Raw genomic sequence first — 22,077 nt, 5'->3', positions numbered from 1 at the left:
GACGTGGTGTCAGAATGGGTCCTTGATGTGGCCTGTGACAGTGGAGGTGTCTGCTTGTCAATCGTCGACGCACTAATGTGTCGCTGGTCAGTCCCCATGGTCTGTTGAGCAGTTTCCGCAGGAGTAACAAAGCGATCTTGAAAATGCTGTCTCATCTTGAAGTTGCTTACGATTCTGACGTCGGGTGGTGTAGTGAAGAACCCCTAAATTCAAAACAATAAACAATTGAAACAATTCATACTTTTAATGCATCTTATCAATTACACTATCTTCTATAATGAACACTGTTTCTCCACTAATTGTGGATAAGTTTACTTTTATATGTGAACTCAGTTACTATGTTGTTTTGTAACAACGTTTCTATTCTAAATTCCCGTATTCAACCTGACAACTTTAGCACAACTATAACTGAAAACCACAGTGACGTGACATCTAAAGTTCATCTTGCACGTGAAACACAGCATTTTCATGTCCATTTCATGTTCGTTTTACCGTTGCGTTTTTGCACACAGTCCTTCTGCCCAGGTGGTGACCCTTGGTCTTCCACTACGTGGTCGGTCATCTGTAGTGTTGGTGGTCTGGTACCGTTGCTGGAGCCTGTATATGGTCCTTACGTGGACTTGACATGCATTGGCTACTTGCAGGGCGGTTTGTCCAGCTTGCAATCACCGAAGGGCTTGGTGTCTCTGGTTTCTTGTCAATCTTGGCATGTGGTAGCTATTCAATAACGAATGAATGTTATCCGCTCTTTGTGGATTTTTATCATCAAATTTCATTTTTTCCGGAAAAGGTAATGTTAAGTTTTAGAAACTTTGCCAAAAATTACCCAGATATTTAAATGACAACTTTTCATGCAATGTTACTTGGGGTGACGTTTCTTTTGCGGTTAAGTATATTTTTGTCAAAGTTATCGTTTGCTTAACACATACACTCACTCACTTATCCATGTTAAATGACTCAAACACAAGCGTATTTCGGTAATGAGGGCATATCCTCTTACACGGAATCCCACAAGGGGTATAATTACGTTATGAATGTGAAACCTGGACATAATGTGATCATAAATTATTCGCTCATGTTAATACAAACCCACCATTACAAGGGGTAACAATATATGAAACAGAAACCCTAATCTGTAATGGTTGGTTGGTTGGTTATCTAAAGCCGTACTTAGCAATATTCCAGCAATATGACGGCGGTCTGTAAATAACCGAATCTGAACAAGACAATCCAGTGATTAATGTCATGAGCATCGATCCACGGCATTGGGATCGATGATATGCATCAACCAAGTCAGCGAGCCTGACCGCCCGATCCCGTTAGTCGCCTTTTACGATAGGCACATAATCCGTAATGATATGTAAGTTAATTATTCAAGTAATGTTATATCTGTAAATAAGTTTACACTTTTGAGCTAATGGTTGGTGTAAGTTAAGGAACCGTACCGTACAAATCCACTCATCGCATCAAGGTACAGTGTGAAACACCAAGCAATAGGCAATGAAAGGATACTCAATCAATCAATCTTTATTGTATGAAAGGCCATTGGCCCATATACACATACAGATAAACAATATTATTTACAGCTGTACAGCGCATTTTATAATTATTTGATAACTAATATGATACTTGACATTTAATAAAGGTATTGTAATAACATTGGTAAAAACCACAGTGGCAGCAGTAGAAGAAAAAATACAAAAGGAATACCAAAGGAATGGAATGGAAATATGAAGTTTTACGTCGCAAAGGCTTTCAGCCATAGCGCGACATTCAATACAGAAGGATCTATCAGAAATATACTCATCATGTCAGGACAATTAGACAATTAAAATGTATATGCATTTCTAGTAGAAACAAACAGACAAAAATGAAATGTAGATACTCCTGATCTAGATGGGAAAGTTTCAAAACAACTTATTATTTCTGGGCATATCGGATTTACTAAGTAGTTTACTACGCACTCGTAGACTTTGATAGATGTATTGTAATATCTTAGTTAATTTTTTACTAGAGATACCATTAAAAGATAATATTTTGTTCATGGAATAGTGGTTCTTAGTTATAGTTACTCTGGTGATTATAACAAAAATACAGATCAATATGTGGTGTTTTATTCAAATACATCTCCAAATAATGAAATTCAACAGGAATGTCTTAAATATGCATACAATATTAGTATATTTGTAATATTTCCACACATATAAAGGGGCCTCGTCGTTGACAAATACAACTGCATACAGCCCTTTGCCACCAGCGCCAGTCAAAAGCAGTAAATATCGTTCTTATAACATTTGAGAAGCTTGTTAGAATATACCTGTACAGTTAGGCAAATATTTATTTCAAATCAGGAATTGTAATAAATAATAAATACAGTGCTTAAAAAAAAATTATAAATATGATCTGGTATCAATACCTGCTTGGGAGACTCTTGGTTACCATCGGACGATATCAGCTCATAGATGTAAAGCTTACGTGAAGTTCTTGGCCAAATTGCCTTGTTTTTATTTTTGCCAATCCGAGCAGAAATTCCTATTCATACTGATGAAGAAAAGGATCAGCAAAGAGGGGAGAGCAGTTGGTGCCCGTAGAGATGCCTACGTCTTTTCTAAAGGGTCCATCCCCAAATTTTCATGAAGCTGTTATAGAAGGATATCGCAAGCCTCCAGCTATATGTCACTTCCTGTTACAATCCGCGAAGGCGGTTCGGAATTCGTTGTGCAGAGTTACGTCCCTTGGGGAAGACAGAAGTTCAAATCCCACAATTGCCATGATTATAGTTTTCGGTTGGTCTGTACCTGTCCGTGATCACTGGTTTTACCAAAGTGGTGAATTTGTAAGGCCTGCAATGTTACGTGAAAGGCACAATTACCACTTACAAATACTCAACACATTCCAGTTATCGTAATATTAAGCCTGTATAGTTAGAAAGGGTATTAATATTTCAAGATATGTACGACGTTGGTATTCGTTTTTCTGAATTGGACGTGCCATACTTCTCACACAGAATCAGAATCAGAATCAGTTTATTCTCAGAAACCACAAATGGTGGTACAAGAGCATATTACATTAAATAATTATGCATATGTACAAAAAGCAGACAAGATGGCAATTAATAACAACATGTGATTACCTAGCATTTTTAATACTAATGGACATTTTTACAATAAATCTCGATAAACTTTTTAGATCCTGTGTGTTTGTTGTTGATAAAGAGTTTTACAAATTTTGTAATATTTGGCCATTCAGTATGATATGGTGAGAGAAATGTTCGCCTCTCTCTTTTAAAATAATTACATCTGAATAAGTAGTGAAATTCATCAGCAATAGATGGGGAATTACATAATTTACAAGTTCTATTTTCCTTTGGAATATTTTTCCATCGGCCAGTCTCACTAGGTAAATTATGATTACAGGTTCGAAATCGTAGTATTGGGATTGCTATTCTTTTTGGCAATAGTAGATATTTATCGAGAACCGGAGTGTCGTTAAACATGTTTACAGTATAAGCCTTTAGAACCAGAATTAACGTCACTTCTCCATTTCTGAAAACAGTGATCTTTAAGTATTTGCTCTGCTTCTGACACTAGCCACTTTGTTGTGCAGATTGACGGATTGTTAAATACATAAGATAATCCAATACTGTCTAATATATCCATAACACATCTAACCCAGGGATTTGTTGATGCAATAGTCTTGTTCCCATTAATTGACACATATTGATATAACAGCTGTGAAAGTTTATACACACCAGTTTGATATGTTAATTTGTGCCAGAAAGATATCATTCGTTTACAAATTATTATTCTTAAAGGTAGCCTACCTAATTTGCCATATATCATATAACGAGGAGTTGAATTTCTTAATCATGTGATAAGTCTGAGGAATTTGAGGTGTATTCTTTCTATAATTTCTAAATTTTCAAAGCCCCAGATTTCTGAACCATAAGTTAATATTGGTAATACCATCGTATCAAAAGCTGATAATACACAGTCCAAAGGTAAATTTAAATTTCTTGATTTTTTTATCAGGCAAAACATTGCTTTCAATGCATTATCACTGAGGGACTTAAAACTTGATACTAGTTTTCTATTCCTGTGAACTACAATTCCTAAATACGTATAAGTGTCATCAATATCTAGAGTTTTATTAGAATAGTGAAATTTATGTTTCGAATTTTTCGATGGGCCACCACCGAAAATCACAATTTTTGTTTTATTTATATTTACATGTAATTTCCACTCTTCACAATATTCATTAAAAGTGTCCAAGGCTTTCTGTAAACCTTCTGGTGATTCATCAAATAATACAGCATCATCTGCATACAATAGAATTATGAATTGGATCTATACAATTAAGTCTTTATCTTCATCATAGTTGAAATTAACTCCTCCACACCAAGATGAAAGCAAAAAGGTTTCCACGTCATGTATGAAAATTGAGAATAATAGAGGAGATAGGTTTTCACAAAAACATAAATCACTGATTGGCTTAACGATATTTTGTCCAAAATGTAAAGAGCAGAATCAATCCAGTAAACAATCTTCGTGAATCGTCTTGGTGCCCTGAAAGTATACAAAAACAGTTGGTATACAAGCATGAATTATATATGTTCTTGAAATTGTAAATATCTTATGTTACTATGAATTAGATACATTTTATCTCAAAAACTTACCCTCTGCAGAATTGTAGGATTCCACTACATCGTTTTCTTCTGGACTGTTTCCACCGTACCCCGCTTCTTCGTAAGACCTGGCATGTTTGTCACATACTTTTTCTTCAATGCATTCTGTACACAGGCCGGATGTCTGATCACAGGCTTTGCATTTCTCAGGGCATGTCAGCTGACAAGATTTGCCGTAATAGCCAGTCTTACATGTTGTGCAGCTTCCGCTGTGTTGAGGACACACGTGACATCTACTCCCACATGTTTCATTACAGTAGACTGATGTCCACCCATCACGACAGCCAGCAGAGCAGTACAGTCCGTCAGATGTTTCGTCATATTGACATGCAGATTGACAGTTTTTGCTGCATATGTCCTCACAGTTTGGTCCATCATAACCGTTCTTACAACCGCCAACACAGACGCCAGTTAACCAGTCACATGTGCCTGACAAGCAGCCCATAGAACACTGTGTGTCACACCGCATACCATACCAGCCGGGTCTACAATCCGAAATACAGTCCCCGTCCGCCTGATAACAAGCAGATTTACACCCTGTACTGCACGGCATTCCGCATGTCGTCCCCCACCAACCTTCTTTACACCCCTCCAAACACCTGCCTTCAGAACGCCCACAGTGTGTGACCTTGTCGTGACTTGAATATCTACAGTTGTGGGGACACAGCTTACTGCAGTCTGTAGAATACCGCCCAGGGCTACACTGGACACATTTGCCCGTGTGTTTGTTGCACCCTCCAGCCCAGCAGTTCACACAGTTGTGTGTACAGTCGGAGCCCCAGTACCCATAGTAGCACTCTCTACAACGACTTCTAATGCAGTCTGCACATTTAATGTTGCACCCATTCTGGGCCAATGTTCCACCTACAAAATAGTGATTACAATTAGCCCCATGTCACATTATCATAAAGTAAATATAAAGGCGCTGTCAAGATTTTGTATCGAAATGAGATAAATGAGGTTTACCTGTTAGGATAGTTATGACCGCAGACACAAAGAAGCCCTGCTGAAAATAAACATTAGGATAGATTAGTTATGATCTCAAGTTTTCATGAGAAGTCAAAAAGGCTTACGCAAACGAAAAAACAAATTTCACAAATCAGACACATTATCACTTATTATAAGTTTGCATTGTTCCACTACATGTATTTTCTTCTGTTGACAATGGTTGTTGTTGCTTTCCTGTTTCACGATCGCGACCTAGCAGTTGCAAAGATATGCAGGTAAACGTTATGCAGAAAGGAGTTATAGTTTAAAGTTTGAAGAATCAGTATCCGCAACTGTGAGATGTCATACGTATAACCTTGGATGCAACAGTTTCTATTAATGAGGGACATGGCATTGATGAATGAATGAATGAATGAATGAATGAATGAATTTCTTTATTTCCTCCAGAGTTGAATCCGAAGATTTTACATGGGCAAATACATTATTTACAATACATCAATGAAATTACTTGACTTTATACAATGAAATCATGTTATACACTGCTATGAATAAATAATTTACGATGTACATTTTGAGAGCAGTAAAGTGTCTGGTAGATATACATAAGGTGTTTCTTTTAATTCCATATGAAGTGACAGAAAGTCATTATGATGCTTTGCCAAGTATCGTAATCAAGTTCGTTAGTCAAGTCATGGACATCTGCACCGAGAAAGAATGAAAGCATATCACCATCGTCAAGCATATCTATTTTCACGAAAACATCTACATCAAGTTTATCAATCAGGCATAAACATTTCACAGTGCAAAATAATATGGCAATCATAGTCATAGCAATATCTATTGCAATGGTTACATTCTTTCGACACTTTTGCTCTTGATCCGATTTTAATACAAAGTTGCAGGGGTTGTCTTAGATGTTGATAGAGATACATTACATCATAAAGAACATGCATTTGTAACTGTTTATGAATTTTATGGTATCGTGAAAGATCCGGTCTCTGTGCTAGTCTCTCTCTCCAGATGTACTGTTCATTCTCTGATAGACGCCTGATTACAAGAGCTCGCCAAGCCGATTTTGTTGGGAACGAACCGCTATCAGTATATCCCTTTATATAGTTATCCAAATGGTATTTTTTAGCAGTATAGAGAAGGATGTTGCATATGCTTACTGGACGGCTAATATTGACAATAGCGTTGGTAGCAATGTGAGCACATAATAGGTCTTTTGTTATTGAGTTACAATCGTTATTGCAGAGCCTTCCTAATAATTGTAGTCTACATTTATCAATGTTGCCATTCATTGACCACATTCCCAAGTTAGAAATAGACGAATCGGTTGGATGTCTTTTACCAAATCCTTGTATATGACGAGCAAAGTAACGTTGTGTACATTCAATCATTTCAAGTTCTTTACCGTAAAATGCTGATAACAATTCACATCCTTAAAAGCTTGTAGATAAAATCATTCTTTTCTATATATTGACACATGCAACTGGGTGTAGGTCTGAGTCGTTGAGGCCGAGTGACCGTAGTGAATTAACACTTTTTCTTGCTTTTGAGCAACATGTCATGATTCTTTCTTTACAGGATAAATTACTGTTTATGATTATTCGTTTATTATTATGAGTCGGAAGTGTCAATTATTGCATAGCCAAATTTGTAGGTTACTTTATTATGACGCGCTGGCGTGTTTTGCAGAATACAAGTGATTTACTCTTGGAGGCATTATAGGTGAGTCTCCATTTGTTGGCATATAAACGAACTGAATCAAGGGAAGACTGTAAGCCCCGTGGGGTTGTAGACAAGAGCGTTGTGTCATCGGCCAATAACACACAGGGTATATAGATGCCATAAACAGAGAGGCATCATTTGCTTTCCTTAGTTTACATATAAGGTCATTTATGAAAACGAGAAAGAACCATGCTGACATAACTCGACCTAGCCCAACACCTTGTTTAATTGGAAACTCATCAGATCTTTCTCCGTTGTAGGATATAAAAGTACAGCTGTCTGTATAGCTATGGAAAAGTAAGTTCCATAATTTACCTTTCACACCAAGGTCATGTAATTTAACAAAAAGACCGTCGTGCCAAATACGATCGAAAGCTTTTTTATTATCTAAAAATGCAGCAAACACTTGTGATTCTCTTTCTAGGTAAAAATTAACACATTCTAAAACGGTGAATACAGACATGATTGCTCCATGTTCCTTTCTGAAACCAAATTGTAAAGCATCGGGGAATGATTGGAGATTACTGGGTGTATATGTTTCTATTCTACTTAAAATGATTTTCTCTAGGAGTTTAGATAGACACGATGTAAGAGTTATGCCGGGACCTGTGTTGCATAGGTTATGCGTTACGCTAACTAGGTGCCTCTGATCTATTACCTTTTGTAGTAGCTTATCGCGAGGAGACATGTTTATTCTGTGGATATCAGAATTTTAATCACCTAATATGGCATTGATGAGGATGTGACGTATTTGCAAATGGGTTAAAGAATGCATGATCGCAGCCTTGGTTCTTTTATTAATACCATCAAAACAAAAGTAATAACAAAGTGATATCGGATTTTCGTCAAACTGGGCCCATTTCGCTCCATTAGCTACCTTAGCGTTTCATAAAACATTTTGCAAAGAAAATGAAAATGTTAAATCTCCATCTCCGTATAGCCTATTGTATTATGCAAAACTCAAGGATTCAAAACATTGTTATCATGATCGGACAATGCACTGCTAAATTACTGTCTAATTAATCATAATTGACTGCCGGTTATGCCATACTGGATAATTATTTTAACTTATTTAGTTAAACAAGACCATAAGCTCTATAAACGCTGCTAGGTGTATTTTATGCATGGATTGAAAATCCAGATACTTACTGTTTGCATGTTGCAAGGTCTCTCACATTTACAGTTGATGTGGTCCTCTGTCGCCTAGAGGTACAGGCAATACCGAATCTAATTCAACACACACACACAACAAACACATATATATATATCAACATGTCGCGATCTACCGGTTGTATTGACTCTTTCTGAGGTCCTAATCGTGTTTTGCTGGTGGCATTGTTCATATGGAAAACCCGACCTACTTTGTTTACACGACGTCGTGTGTGGACGACTTATCTTATCACTGTATTCGAAGCGCTATCAGTTACTAGGTATGCAATGTTGACATGCAGCAATGCTTAGATTCTTAGGATACCACTGCTCTTTGTATATGTGGAATTTTAAATTAGCCATTAGAAGTAGAGGTTGGTAGATTTACTGGAGCTGTAACAACTTTACAAAATCGTATATGCAAATATTGTAAAGACCAAACGAAACGATTGCTATGATCGGGTGGCCTTGACTTGTTACCTGCCTTGTTTTTATTTTCTGCCAGATTAATTTACAGGTCGCCATTATAAGCGGACTGTGGCTATAAACAACATCCCCTCATTCATGTCGGCTTAAATGTTCTATCGAGTCTCATGACATTATTTGCCTTTGGAGGGCGAAACATATAAACTGCAATGAATAAGAAGAGAGTAAGTGAGCTAAAATTTTACATTGCATCCATATCACGATGGTGAAATTAGGAAGTAAAAGTGACTGATAAATAGAAGTGTTACTGTAGATAGATTGTGACATTTAGTTTGATGCCGCTATGTGAATACCAATTGTGCAAAACCATCCATATAATTTATGCATAGGTTAAGAACTGTGTGCACTGAGAAGAGTATATTTATATCTTAACTCTACAAAGTGACAGAATGTCAGGCTTTGGAGTTGGTTGGTACGTTGTGATACAACAGGCACACACACTCACCTACTCACATGCTGTAGGCAAGTTGGTCACGTTTGATTTCTGATAATGTTCAATCAACACTGAAATGCTTCGTTTTGGTGACTTTGGTGATCGACTAGTTTCTACCGTGAACGAATACTGTACTAAACACTGGTGTTACCTTTAATTGCCTTTTCCAAATAATTATGGATATGGGAAAATAGACAAAATTTGACAAATATGTTATCACCTGCAAGTTTATTTGGTAATTGAAAATGTCATACTTGTGTGTATATCTTAGATATTCCCATTGTAATACTGCGGTGAATAGATTGTGTCAATTATGACACTGTTTACCTTCTGGAATATGTATTGTGGCTGAGCTAGTATATATCTTCTGTCAATTCCCACTCAGGTAATGTATTGGTTACAGTGTGTTGGGTATACTATCTTCGGTCATATGTTAACTTCTGTGTCACGTTGTGTACCTTGGATATGTATTGTGACTAATGTAATATCTTGTGTAACAATTCTATATCATGTTCAGCTGATGCTCTTATATGAACGTCTATAACTGATTGTAAACAAATAATAAGTCCAATAATTGATAATTAATTGTAAGCATTCTATTGTTGACTGATTATATAAAATATTTTATGGTTGTTTGATAGGTCGTGTGTTGTTGTGTGGGTTGGTTATATATTAGTCATAGTTACTAAGCAAAGGAAGGTCCTTTTTGATAATTAGTATTAAAAACCTATACATGACACAATAAAGATACTCTTAATAAGAACCATTTCTTGTATACACAGCCGAAGTATGCGTGCTCTCTGTTGCTTCAGTCTATTAATAAATCTGTATTAACGATCTAAAACAATGCAACAAAGACAGAACAAAAACGAATTAGAAAAGCCAATATGTAATCGCCGCGATGAGGCGACCGCTTTATAAGGGGTCATAAAAGGGGTGTTTACAGTTTCAGTGACTTGTACAATGCCAACAATAAGTCTTGATAAGAGAAATATGTCCTGCTGCCTGCAGGCGATATATTCTCTTTGGTCATTATATTACGTTTAATGTCAACCCGTGCCCATGTAAGATGTGTGAGTGAGTTTTTCGTACATACCGATTTTAAATGTGTTTCATATACATCATGTCATGTCAGCTTAATGTGAGAGGAAAGCCCGAATTGTCTTGCATCCATACGGTCCGCTCCCTACATGCGAATGATGTTGACCTAATGATTTTAACAGTGATATACTTTCCAATCGATAGATAATGAACTACAACCGTTTATCGTCAAAGAATTTATGGTGGCTATACAATCTTAGAAATTTTGTTCTCGTATGAAACAAGTACTAGCGTCACAGTGCCACAGAGTATTTCACGGCGGTACATTTGACTGACATTAAAGCCTGATTACTATATATGTAGACGATTGGTTGACATTTGAAATGTGTCGATTAGAAATTTAACATAACAGTTACGTCCTTAATGTTCTCTACTTACTCTGTGGAGGAGACAAGTAAGAGCGCGACTGGCACAGTAGCTGCAGTGGATATTGTCTTCAGATGTACAACGTTTACTTCTCCCTATGTTTGGAACACGGACGTATGTAGGTTCACACTTTGGGTAACATTACATCTTCACATCTTCCTGTGAAAATGAACTTGTCGAATCTGCAAAGAGCGATCCAGCTTTATGATAAACCAGTGTGGAACTACAACATTCGAATGTTGCCCAATACAGAATGCCTTCACATTAACAATATTATGCAACACTTGGATGATAATGTCCAAGAGCGTACGCAAGCGTACGCAAGGGTGGAAACTGGACTTTTAAAGTCAGTTAACTCTCTTGCCTCGGGAAGATGTCGGATGGTAGCTCAGGGTGATGATGGAAGAAAGAAACCGCAGGGGTGAAGTTTAAACGAAAGCACCGTTCACGGCACATCATCATTACATTTATAGAAAACATGTGAGACTTGATTTCCACCTCCATTCACAATAACCACCCACCACCACCAAACACACACACACTCCCCCCCCCCCCCCAGAGATTTAAATTCCAATTTTTATTGTTTTTATTACAGAGTAGAATGTTGTAGAGGGAATGTATTTGTATTTAGAAGTTATATATATTAAGTTAAACAGTATATATACTTTATATATATATATATATATATATATATATATATATATATATATATATATATATATATATATATATATTGTTTCTAATTACTTAACAGTATATATACTTTATATATATATATATATATATATATATTGTTTCTAATACTTAACATTGCCTTGTCCGGAAAAATGAAATTTGATGATAAAAAGCAGATGACAATAAAACCGATCGCCCAAACGCATCACGGCCACAGCCATGGTAACCCATGGATGATTGCAAGCTGGACAAACCGCCCGGCCAATGCATGTCAAGTCCACGTAAGGACCATATACAGGCTCCAGCAACGATACCAGACCACCAACACTACAGATGACCGACCACGTAGTGGAAGACAGGGGGTCAACACCCGACGTCAGGATCGTCAGATTGTGCGAGTCTGGCGACGCCGTGAGGAACGTTATTCGGATGCTTGTGTTGTTGAGAGAGACTCGTAGGGTGGTCCGAGCATCATGGTGTGGGGTAGAATTGGTCTTCCACAGAGGGTCGGCCCTGTGGTCTTCCGGAACATCGGTCCAGGGAATGGCAATGGTGTCACAGCAGTTCGGTACATTGACCAAGTCTTGAGACCACACGCAATACCTCATTTGGCACGTCGCCGCAACCATGAGTTTCAGCATGATAACGCCCGTGTCCACACTGCGAGAGCAACAAAAGACTTCCTCCAGCAGAACGGCATCAGAACCATGCAGTCGCCTGCCCTCGGTCCCGATTTAAATCCCATTGAGCACTTGTGGGACGAGATTCAAAGACAGCTAAATGACGTTCGACCAGAGTGTGGGCTCAAGTACCTATGGCCTTCATCAACCGCCTCATCCATTCCATGTATCGGCATGTCATCAATGAACATGTCGGACATACGAGATACTGACTTGTGATGCCATTTTCTCAGAGACTAGTGTGTTTTTCACTTTAAGAACATTTGACACTGTGATGATCAGTATTGCCAAATCTTTTTAATATGTCTCAAAGTATGTTTACAGTGTTTGGACAAATACGGTTTCTCATATAGCTATCCATGGTGACGTTTCTTTTGCGGTTTAGTATATTTCAACAGTCATATGCATAGTGGATGAGGATTTATAAACAAGGTTTCCCCTTTATAAATATCACTCCTCTATAAAAATTACATCATACATTGTACAGAATAGTTAAATAAACAAACTTAGCAAAATAAAAGTGGTATTCAGACAAGTGTCATATAGATAAATATATACATTATAAGAACGATTATTGTAGATTGTTATTCACTTTGTGATACGCGTCTCTTTTAACCATACATTCTGTATAATATCCCATAATATTTCACTACAATTTGAAGTAAAACCACAACATTAGTTATCAGTTATCAGTTATTTGGACTGCTCCACATTGCTTTATGGAACTTAATAGCAATATCCACAGCCTATTCTTCTTTCAACGTGATTGATGTCCTTTACGTCTGCTACCAGGACACATCTTTACAGCTGTAGTTTTACAACAAAAACGTTCCATTTTTTCTTAAAATAATGAACAGTAGCAGGCTTATTATATATCTTTGGATGACTCACAGAAGGACATCAAACATCTATCAGCCCTTAAATGTCCAGTGCGGTCATTGCGATTTTGCCTTCGCTTATACAATAATATCAACAACTCGTCAACCTTACAAAGACATAGAATAAACAATGTCATAAGTTGGAGTTTCGTGTAAACTTTGAGACTGGTCTGTATGATAAATTTCATATTGCACAATGTTGAAATGATAATGGGCAGATACAGGAATTCAATTCAAATTAAAGCTTTACAATAAATTTCATCAGGGCAGGACACGTGCGCTGTCTTTTTATTTCAGTTTTATCTCTTTATTGAATGTTATTTTTCATAAATATTTCCTTTGACCTGTCCTTTATCTCTATTTGCTGGTTAGGGATTAAGTAATGCACACGTCTTAATCAACATGACACAATCAAGGAAACAGAGAATAAGGTTATTAATAATATTTATATTGAAACTGATCATAAATGATAAATGTCGAGTATTATAATTTAACATAAACAAATATTTAAGACGGATTCCGAACATTGTAAGCGCTAAGATAAATTACAATGCACTAATTCATCGACCTCATACTGAAACTCAAAAGTGTTTCAATTCGGGTATATCATGGTTTAATCAATAGCAAATTTATATACCACAACACATTTGATACAACTAAACAGAAGGGTTGTCTAATTACACTGCCTGTGTATACAGCTATTAATAATCAGAATCCGATTAATATGCCAAGTGTATTGTCATCAAACATATCCTGAAAGTCTAACTAAACGGGCAAAGCTTCGAACCATTTATTGAGTCAAAAATGAAAATCTACCTATTTACAGGATATGTACCCTTCTACTGGAGATAGAAATAATATGTACATTTAACAACAGCTTGCACTAAGAACACAAACATGTTTATGTTTATAAAGGTCAAGAGTCATAATAATGATGATAAACGAGATACTGATCGCAGTATGCCTTTGCGTATTGATTCATACACCAAGACTCAAACAATTTCCTCAAATCAGAGTCCAACTTTCAGGCTATGTGCTTCCTGCACTACGTACTCCATTCGGGTTTTGAAATGAGTTTCAATTTCCGCCTCCTGCAAAACACAATTTATAGAAATACAGTGTCCATGACTGTCCGAAACTATCCACATGCAACATTTTACTCTATAGGTAAGTGTTGTTACTAACAACTTAAAGAAAGTAATATTTAGGCAAGGATATGCAGTCTGGCAAGGATATGCAGTCTGGCAAGGATATGCAGTCTGTTGAAGGTGATTCCATTGACTCTTTACTTATTTAGCGGTCTACTGCAATATTAAGTTGATTCCCAGACTGGTCTTGCCCACGTACATAACAATTTCTGTCAATTTTCTGGCATCCAAATATTGTGTGATGTGGCAAGGTAGACACAAAATAGACATAACAACAACTGCTTTAATTATACTGTAATGGCGACGTTTCGGTATAGATCCCTATACGGTTGTCAAGCAAATCTGAATAATGAACATGGTTAAGTATTATATATGGTAGGTGAAGGATTAACATAAACAATAATTCGCATAAAACATTTGTGTCATGTGTTTCGGGTTAACTTTCAACTGTGATGTGTCTCACACTACTTGAAACACGATCGAAGTGTAGAGACGAGGTTTTGTGTAAAGAATACATATATAACATATTGATAATGCTACAGAAAAGAAATATCATTTTCAGGATGATACTCCCGGCAACAATTTTCATTGTTGCCGTCTTGATTGATGTGTCCTCGATTGCTGTAAACAGTAAGTTACTCATTAATTATGAACTATCATCATTATACACATGAAACACTGTCAAATACGCATCATTACTGAACATAAATTATATCAATAACAGTTGTGGAGGTGTGTGTGTGAGAGAGAGAGAGAGAGAGAGGGAGAGTGTGTTTGTGTTTGTGTGTGTGTGTTTGTGTGAGAGAGAGAGAGTGTGTGTTTGTGTTTGTGTGTGTGTGTTTGTGTGTGTGAGAGACAGTGTGTGTGTGTTTGTGTGAGAGAGAGAGTGTGTGTGTTTGTGTGTGTGTTTGTGTGTGTTTGTGTGTGAGAGAGAGTGTGTGTGTGTTTGTGAGAGAGAGTGTGTGTGTGTGTTTGTGTGTGTGTTTGTGAGAGAGTGTGTGTGTGTGTTTGTGAGAGAGAGAGAGAGTATGTGTGTGTGTTTGTGAGAGAGTGTTTGTGTGTTTGTTTGTGAGAGAGAGAGAGAGTGTGTGTGTGTGTGTGTGTTTGTGAGAGAGAGAGATTGTGTGTGTGTTTGTGAGAGAGAGAGAGTATGTGTGTGTGTGTGTGTTTGTGAGAGAGAGAGAGAGAGAGAGAGAGAGAGAGAGAGAGAGGGAGGTGTATATGTGTGTTGCTTTATCTTATCATCACCGGTTCGCCCCGATTATGTTTCTAGGTTTGTCAGCACCATACCCGTGCTCGTGGGTTTGACCGAAGTGGTAAACGTTTCAGACCTGCAACACTTCGGGCTTTCCTCCCACATCAAGCTGACACGCCGTGATATAACTGTAATACGGCGTTAAATCCATCTCACTAACCCTTATAATTACCAGGGCGAAAATGAAAACAAATTACTTTGGATAAAATATATAATCATTTTAAATGTATGCAGGGATTCTTAGATATCATATATTATAGTTGTAACATTTCTATGTAATTCCAAGCCATTTAAACGCAAACAAAAAGTATAACTGCCTCAAACTATCAGTAAAAGTTACATTATCAAATTCAAAGCACTTGGTTACTGGTAGCTTCATGCGATACAACTTGTGATCGGTTTCAGACGACTGTGTGGACGGAAGTCACTGCAAAGACGATGCGTGCGGGGACCTTAGGTGTTTAAATGGTTGCCAGGACGGCTTCTTTGGACCGCACTGTACAAACAACTGCAGCTCTGGATGCAAGGACGGGAAATGTGATTCATCTGGAAAGTCCTGCATTGGCGACTGCATAGATGGTCAATGGGGCTCGGTTTGCAAGCTGAGGTGTTTTAGTTCATGCAAGACCTGCGCGAAGGACAATGGATCGGAGTGTACATCATGTGAAGAATATAGATACGGCCCACATTGTGAACAATCCTGCTCTTCAAAGTGTCACAAACTTGGTTGTCATATAAACGGAAACTGTAAAAACAGATGTGGCGACAGATGTAGAATATGCGATGACAAAAAACAAAAGTGTGATGGATGCAGGCGAGGTACGTTTGGGCCTCTCTGCCAGTGGAGATGTAATACTAACTGTGCAGATGAGATATGTCATCAAGTATCTGCACACTGTGTGGCAGGATGCAGAGATGAGTATTTTGGACCGAGGTGTGAATACCGCTGCAATGAGCAGTGTGACCAGGGTAAATGTGAGCAGGACACGGGGATGTGTTTACAAGGATGTAGAAGGGGATACTATGGGCCTGACTGCATATTGCCTTGTGACTCATGTCTGTCCGACAGTTGCGACAATACGTCCGGAGAATGCTTAGAAGGTTGCAAGATGGGCTTCTTCGGCAAGGGATGCAAGAACAGATGTAATGATCACTGTATCAGCGGATACTGTTCCAGATTCGACGGTGTTTGCTATGAACCCGAAGGTAAATAGACATATATTTTGAGGTGCCCATATTCTTACTACGTTTAATGGTGGCCCTTTAATTGTGTGGATGTTCTGTATGTGCGCGTGTGCGTGTGCGTGTGCGTGTGCGTGTGCTGATTAAAGCTTCACCATCTATATGACAACAGCCTGTAATTAAACGACAATCCAGTGATTGATAGTACTATCAACAAAAAGCGCCGTTTGGGGCACATCGACATGCTATCAACAAGGTCACCGGCTCTGACCATCCCATCCACGAAGTCGCCTCATGACGGTTTTATTTACATAACGTAAAACCAACAGTATTATGTAAGTTATGTTAAATGTCGCCACATTTTACTTCCAGTTCCTACAGCTACCAACGCCACAACCGGAATGTCCCATGATAACAACAAATGGATATACATTATCGGGGGATGTGCGGGCGTTCTTCTGTGTTCAGTGGCGTGTTTCCTGGCTGTTAGGTATGTCATGTGTTATGAATCTATAAACTGCAACATTGAAAATAGTATCATTTGACAGGGGGCGGCCATTTTATGTAACACTAACACAGTATGTGTGTACTTTTTGTACCTCTCCATCTGGCTGTACGGCTGTTTTTTCATTGCACTGATGCAGTCAAGGCGGCACAGATCAAAACTAAGAAACACGATTTAGCCAGTAACGAACTGCGGATATAACGAACCTATTCCAACAGTCCTTGTGGGTTCATCGTCACCGTGTTTTACTATAAACATCCGGTTTAGAATTGGTCTCCAGCAACTCCTGTTTGCAGTAGGAGGCGATTAGGCTTCTGGTAAGAGGCGACTAACGGGATCGGGTGGTCAGGTTTTCTGACTTGAGTGATGCATGTCATCATATCTCAAGATGCGCATGTTGTAAATCACCGGATTGTCTGTTCCAGACGCAATTATTTACAAACTGCCGTCATATAGCTGGAATATTGCTGGGTGCGGCATTAAACAACAAACAAAGAAATAAAATGTAAATTAAAGAGAATATATAAGTATCCGTTTCTTACAGATATCGTCGCATTTGTTGTAACCAACCAAGGGGTGGACTCCGGCAAAGAATGCCTCTACCGCCCATACCCATCCCGCATGATGACCTGTATGACGAGTTAGATGTTGGACACGCGGATAGCTGTAGCAGGCCGACGAGATTGACCGCTGCGGATAATGCGGAACGAAATGTTGATTTACACGTAGATATGTCCAATACGAGTGAAGATAAAAACAAGCAGGAATCATTTAGGCTCAATGGGTTTGGAAATGAATGCCCAGTGTTTCCTGATCGAGAAGTGGGGAGTTGGATGTCTCATGTACAGATGGCGTGGTTGATGCAGACAGAACACACTGCTGGAGACAATTACGCCATGCGTACTGAGCGAGTTACATCGACAGACCTTGATGGAGGACACGATAACTCGACTATCACGAGCCCAGGTGGTAGGTTCAGGCCCTCGAGAAATTATCTGTCTCCTGTCAAGGAAGATATTAAAACGTAACTACCCTCATGTAGTTTCACCTGAAACCTGACGAGCGTCAAAGGTTTCATATGAAACTCTAAGATCTGAAAACTCTAGCCGACGACCGTATGTGTCACACTTTTGTGAATTGCATGTCTGTTTCCTGCTGCATAACATTGCTTCATCTGTGTTAAAATTATTAAAGTAATATCTCGTAAAAAGAGTGTTTTACTTGTGAAATAAGTTGTGACTCAAATTATCGTTATCCCAATAAGGATACGGTCCATGAAAACATACTCCCTGAACAAGTCACATCTTCATCCCATATATACTTGTTCTGACCCACGTTTCAAATGTCCGACGTATGGAACAGTATGTGATTATAACTTCAGTTATTATTCCAAAACGTTTGTCTTGGTTTTTTTTGTACCCGGCATTCAGCAACATTGCGACTGCCTGTAAACAAACGTGCCTGGGTCAGACGATCCAGTGATTATTATAATGAGCAGCTTCCACTCCATAGAAGTACGATCACTCGCAATCAACCCAGTCACCCAGCCTGGTTCCCTGGGTTTGCTGCGCTGGCGCCACACTGAGTTTGCCAGCGCAGCAAACCCAGGGAACCAGGCTGCCCAGTCACCGACTCTTACGACACGTAATTCAGTGATGGGGTACTGTACTAACCCGTGTCCGAACTGACCACTCGAACCTGTAGAGAGTACACACATGCTGATGTGCAGCTCTGTGTTCTGGTACAACCCTGATATCTATCGCTTTGCAGCGATATTCATAGATACGTAAGAAGTGACGATAACTAAATTATAGTAAATTGCATAATTATGAATTATTGTCTCACAAAAGTGAGATTTTGGGTAGACACACTCACCATGATGACATACGTGATACTGCACATGTGTTTACTAGAGCTATATCTGAGAGACTTTGCACCAGAGTGGTCGACACCATCCGCCTGTGAGGCACTTCATTCCGGAATATGCCGTGGCAAGGAGAGCGTTAATCTGTACTGGTACAAAGTCCCCCAGCCTGATACATGCATGGTCATGTGAACTTTGACCGGTTAACAGGCAATATATTTTATACTTTTATAAGGAAATGTTGAAATACACATTCCATCTGTACTTTCCCGAATTATCACCCGAAAAGCAATAAATGATAGGGTCAGTTATAACCCTGGTCGTGGACAATATGAGTAATTATACGTGTGTGTAAAAGAATATTAGCCTCAATGTGAATGTTTTTCATACAGAGAGGATACTAATTAGCTATTTCGTCACATTTTACATGGTCATACATCACAGCCATTACACAGATACGCACCGCGTATCACCATGAATGTTGACATGGATAACATACGACATATCAGTTGTATAATAGTATCAACAGAAGTTATATTGGTTGCAACGAATACAACATGTTATCATGATACCAGTTTTAACCTGTCAACCCCTGGCTGAGATATGTATGAGATCTCTAAATAGAATATCAAGCAAGTGTGGTATTGTCATTAATTGGAGTGGGTGTAGTTGGTGAGTGCGTTCATGCGGAGTGTGTGAGTGCGCGTTCGAATGCGTGTAGCAGTATTAAAAGGAAATTATTGGCTCCCTTTGGGGCATCCGTATGTAACTTTACGTTACATAAATACATACTACTATGATGGTTTTGTCGTATCCGACGAGTGATACATTTGCGTGGTGAGAAGCAAAGAAAGGGCATCCTGCCGTGAGGTGTTCACCCGAGATGCATCTGTTGGTATTGATGTCATATAAAGCATGTGACGTACCTCGATACTCGTCTGCACACGACTGACAATGTACGTTCGACATCTCTGAATTGTAAACACACCAAGATCCCTTCCTTGTAGTTTCTTAACTAACACACCGCCGTGATGTTGCTGGGATATTTCTAAAAGCGGCATAAAACCATACTCACTCACTGACTTAAAATCACACTTTATCGGCAATAATACCTTTTTATAGTTTGTTTTCATTTAAAACTTAAGTTTCTTTGATTTTGAATTCCGTGTATCATTAAAATAATTTCTACTCAATCCATAATTTGGTTAGAATCATAGGGTTGCTTTACATCCACATCCACATCATAAATAAGACCTGATGGTATAGATTACTATTACCCCCTGCAACTGTATCGTACTTTCGCAAATGAGATTCTCTACTGTTTACAGTTTTTGCAACTATTCCGTCTCAGGAATTGTTACCGTATTGGATCTTTTCATGATAAAGCGACCTGTGAAGATCCGGGTTAGAATTGGTCTTCAGCTGCTTGTCATAAGAGGCGACTAACGGGATTGAGTGGTCAGACTCGCTGACCTGGTTTGATGCATGTCGTCGTATCCAAATACCGTGGGTCGATGCTCATGATATCAATCACTGGATTATCTGGTCCATACTTGATTATTTACAGACCGCCGCCATATGGCAGGAGTACTGCTGAGTGCGGTGTTAAACAACATACAAACAAACATGTCGTATATAACGCAGAGTTCGGCATTGTCCCTGCAATATCATAATGTCAGCCAAACCAGTGATTGATAGACCACGTCCCATGTCGTCGGGGTGCAGTGACACAATCAGACAAGTCAAAGAGCCTGACCATCCAATACCCGTTTTACCTGACTCTTACGCAGGTATGATGTACTGGGGCAGCATCCTTCAGCGGTGTGATTTTAATGTATCCAAATGCACAATTATCACCTGTTGTGTACTCATTTATCATTACATGGATCATCTTTGAATCGAAAATTACAGTACATCTTATGAGGAGCTGTGTGGGGTGGGGTCAGACAAAAGTTTTCTTTGGGTGACAATCACTGGTAAATATAAATTGTGATCCTCGTCACATGCCTATCGCGTGATTAACATAACATAATAGCATGAATAGCGTCGGTAAGAAGAGTATGAGGTGCAGCCAAGGAGTATTACTGACAGTGGTCGTATCTGCAGTTGGTGTGGTTATAGTGAGTGAGTGAACAGTACTCAAGTCATATCAGGGCATGTCAACGTGATGCCTTAGGACAGTCCAAAGTGATGCAGGTCTCAGACGTTTACCACTTTGGTGAAACCCACAAGCAGGGGTATGTGGTGCTCACAAACTTAGAAACATAATCGGGGAGAATCGGGATTCGAACCCACAATCATAGGTTCTTGACGTGATGTTATAAACTGGGACAAGGCACATGTAGTAGACTCCGAGGAGTTACCCCCCTTACAAAGGTACCCGACTTTCACAATACATCGACGCGAGGGGATTGTGTGAGGAGAACAGATCACCATTTAAAAATAAGGAAACTATTGACGCCCTTACCTCCTTTACAAAGCTACCCGGGGAGACACAGTGGGTGTAGTTGGTGAGTGCGTTCATGTGGTGTGTGTGAGTGCGCGTTCGAATGCGTGTAGCAGACTGTAGTGAAAGGAATTTGACATTCCCCGTATTAGTCTCGACGGGGACTCGTATATTACAATTGGATCAACTTTTTAAAATGAAAACAGGAAGGATAATTTGATAACAAAACAAAACAAATGACGTGATTACTAAACCTCACATGTACAAATGACACGCGTATATGTAAAGGCATGAAATCCAGGGTATACTATATCATATGTATGATGTTACCGAGACTGTAAGAAACCAAGACGGACACTTTCACATTCTCGAGGAAACCCCTGTGGATTCCCTAGAAGAAATGGTAAAATGGATTAGTCCCGATCATATCCCAGTCGGACACCTCATGAGAAAATAAAGCTTATAATAAAGAAATGGAAACACTTTTATTGTGTTTCATGGGCTTTAATAGCCACTTAAATAATTCAGCAAGGTGAAATGTATTAC

The 22,077-nt window shown here is 38.7% G+C and overlaps 2 protein-coding genes across 3 annotated transcripts; one reads left to right on the top strand and one right to left on the bottom strand.

The window, feature by feature from the left end:
• Nucleotides 1-1,596: 1,596 nt before the first annotated feature.
• On the bottom strand, nt 1,597-8,719 carry LOC139479127 (scavenger receptor class F member 1-like). Of its 2 annotated transcripts, none has more exons than XM_071261900.1 (4): nt 8,513-8,719; nt 5,651-5,690; nt 4,676-5,548; nt 1,597-4,565 (listed from the first exon to the last, which is right to left on the bottom strand). In XM_071261900.1, exons 1-4 carry the CDS (start codon nt 8,519-8,521, stop codon nt 4,492-4,494), a joined length of 996 nt encoding a protein of 331 aa, XP_071118001.1. In that variant the 5' UTR covers nt 8,522-8,719; the 3' UTR covers nt 1,597-4,491. The 2 variants fall into 2 exon arrangements, with proteins under 2 accessions (XP_071118001.1, XP_071118002.1); XM_071261901.1 differs by having other exon boundaries at nt 5,651-5,687.
• Nucleotides 8,720-14,290: 5,571 nt separating this feature from the next.
• Nucleotides 14,291-18,371, top strand: LOC139479130 (scavenger receptor class F member 2-like). The gene is made up of 5 exons (XM_071261905.1): nt 14,291-14,298; nt 14,842-14,909; nt 15,940-16,740; nt 17,089-17,206; nt 17,766-18,371. Exons 2-5 carry the CDS (start codon nt 14,843-14,845, stop codon nt 18,247-18,249), a joined length of 1,470 nt encoding a protein of 489 aa, XP_071118006.1. The 5' UTR covers nt 14,291-14,298; nt 14,842; the 3' UTR covers nt 18,250-18,371.
• The last annotated feature ends 3,706 nt before the right edge of the window (nt 18,372-22,077 follow it).

This window comes from Haliotis cracherodii, unplaced genomic scaffold (genome assembly GCF_022045235.1).
Source record: "Haliotis cracherodii isolate W230 unplaced genomic scaffold, xgHalCrac1.p SCAF_4, whole genome shotgun sequence".
Taxonomy (NCBI): Eukaryota; Metazoa; Mollusca; class Gastropoda; order Lepetellida; family Haliotidae; genus Haliotis; species Haliotis cracherodii.
This window is presented reverse-complemented; position numbering and strand designations above follow the sequence as displayed.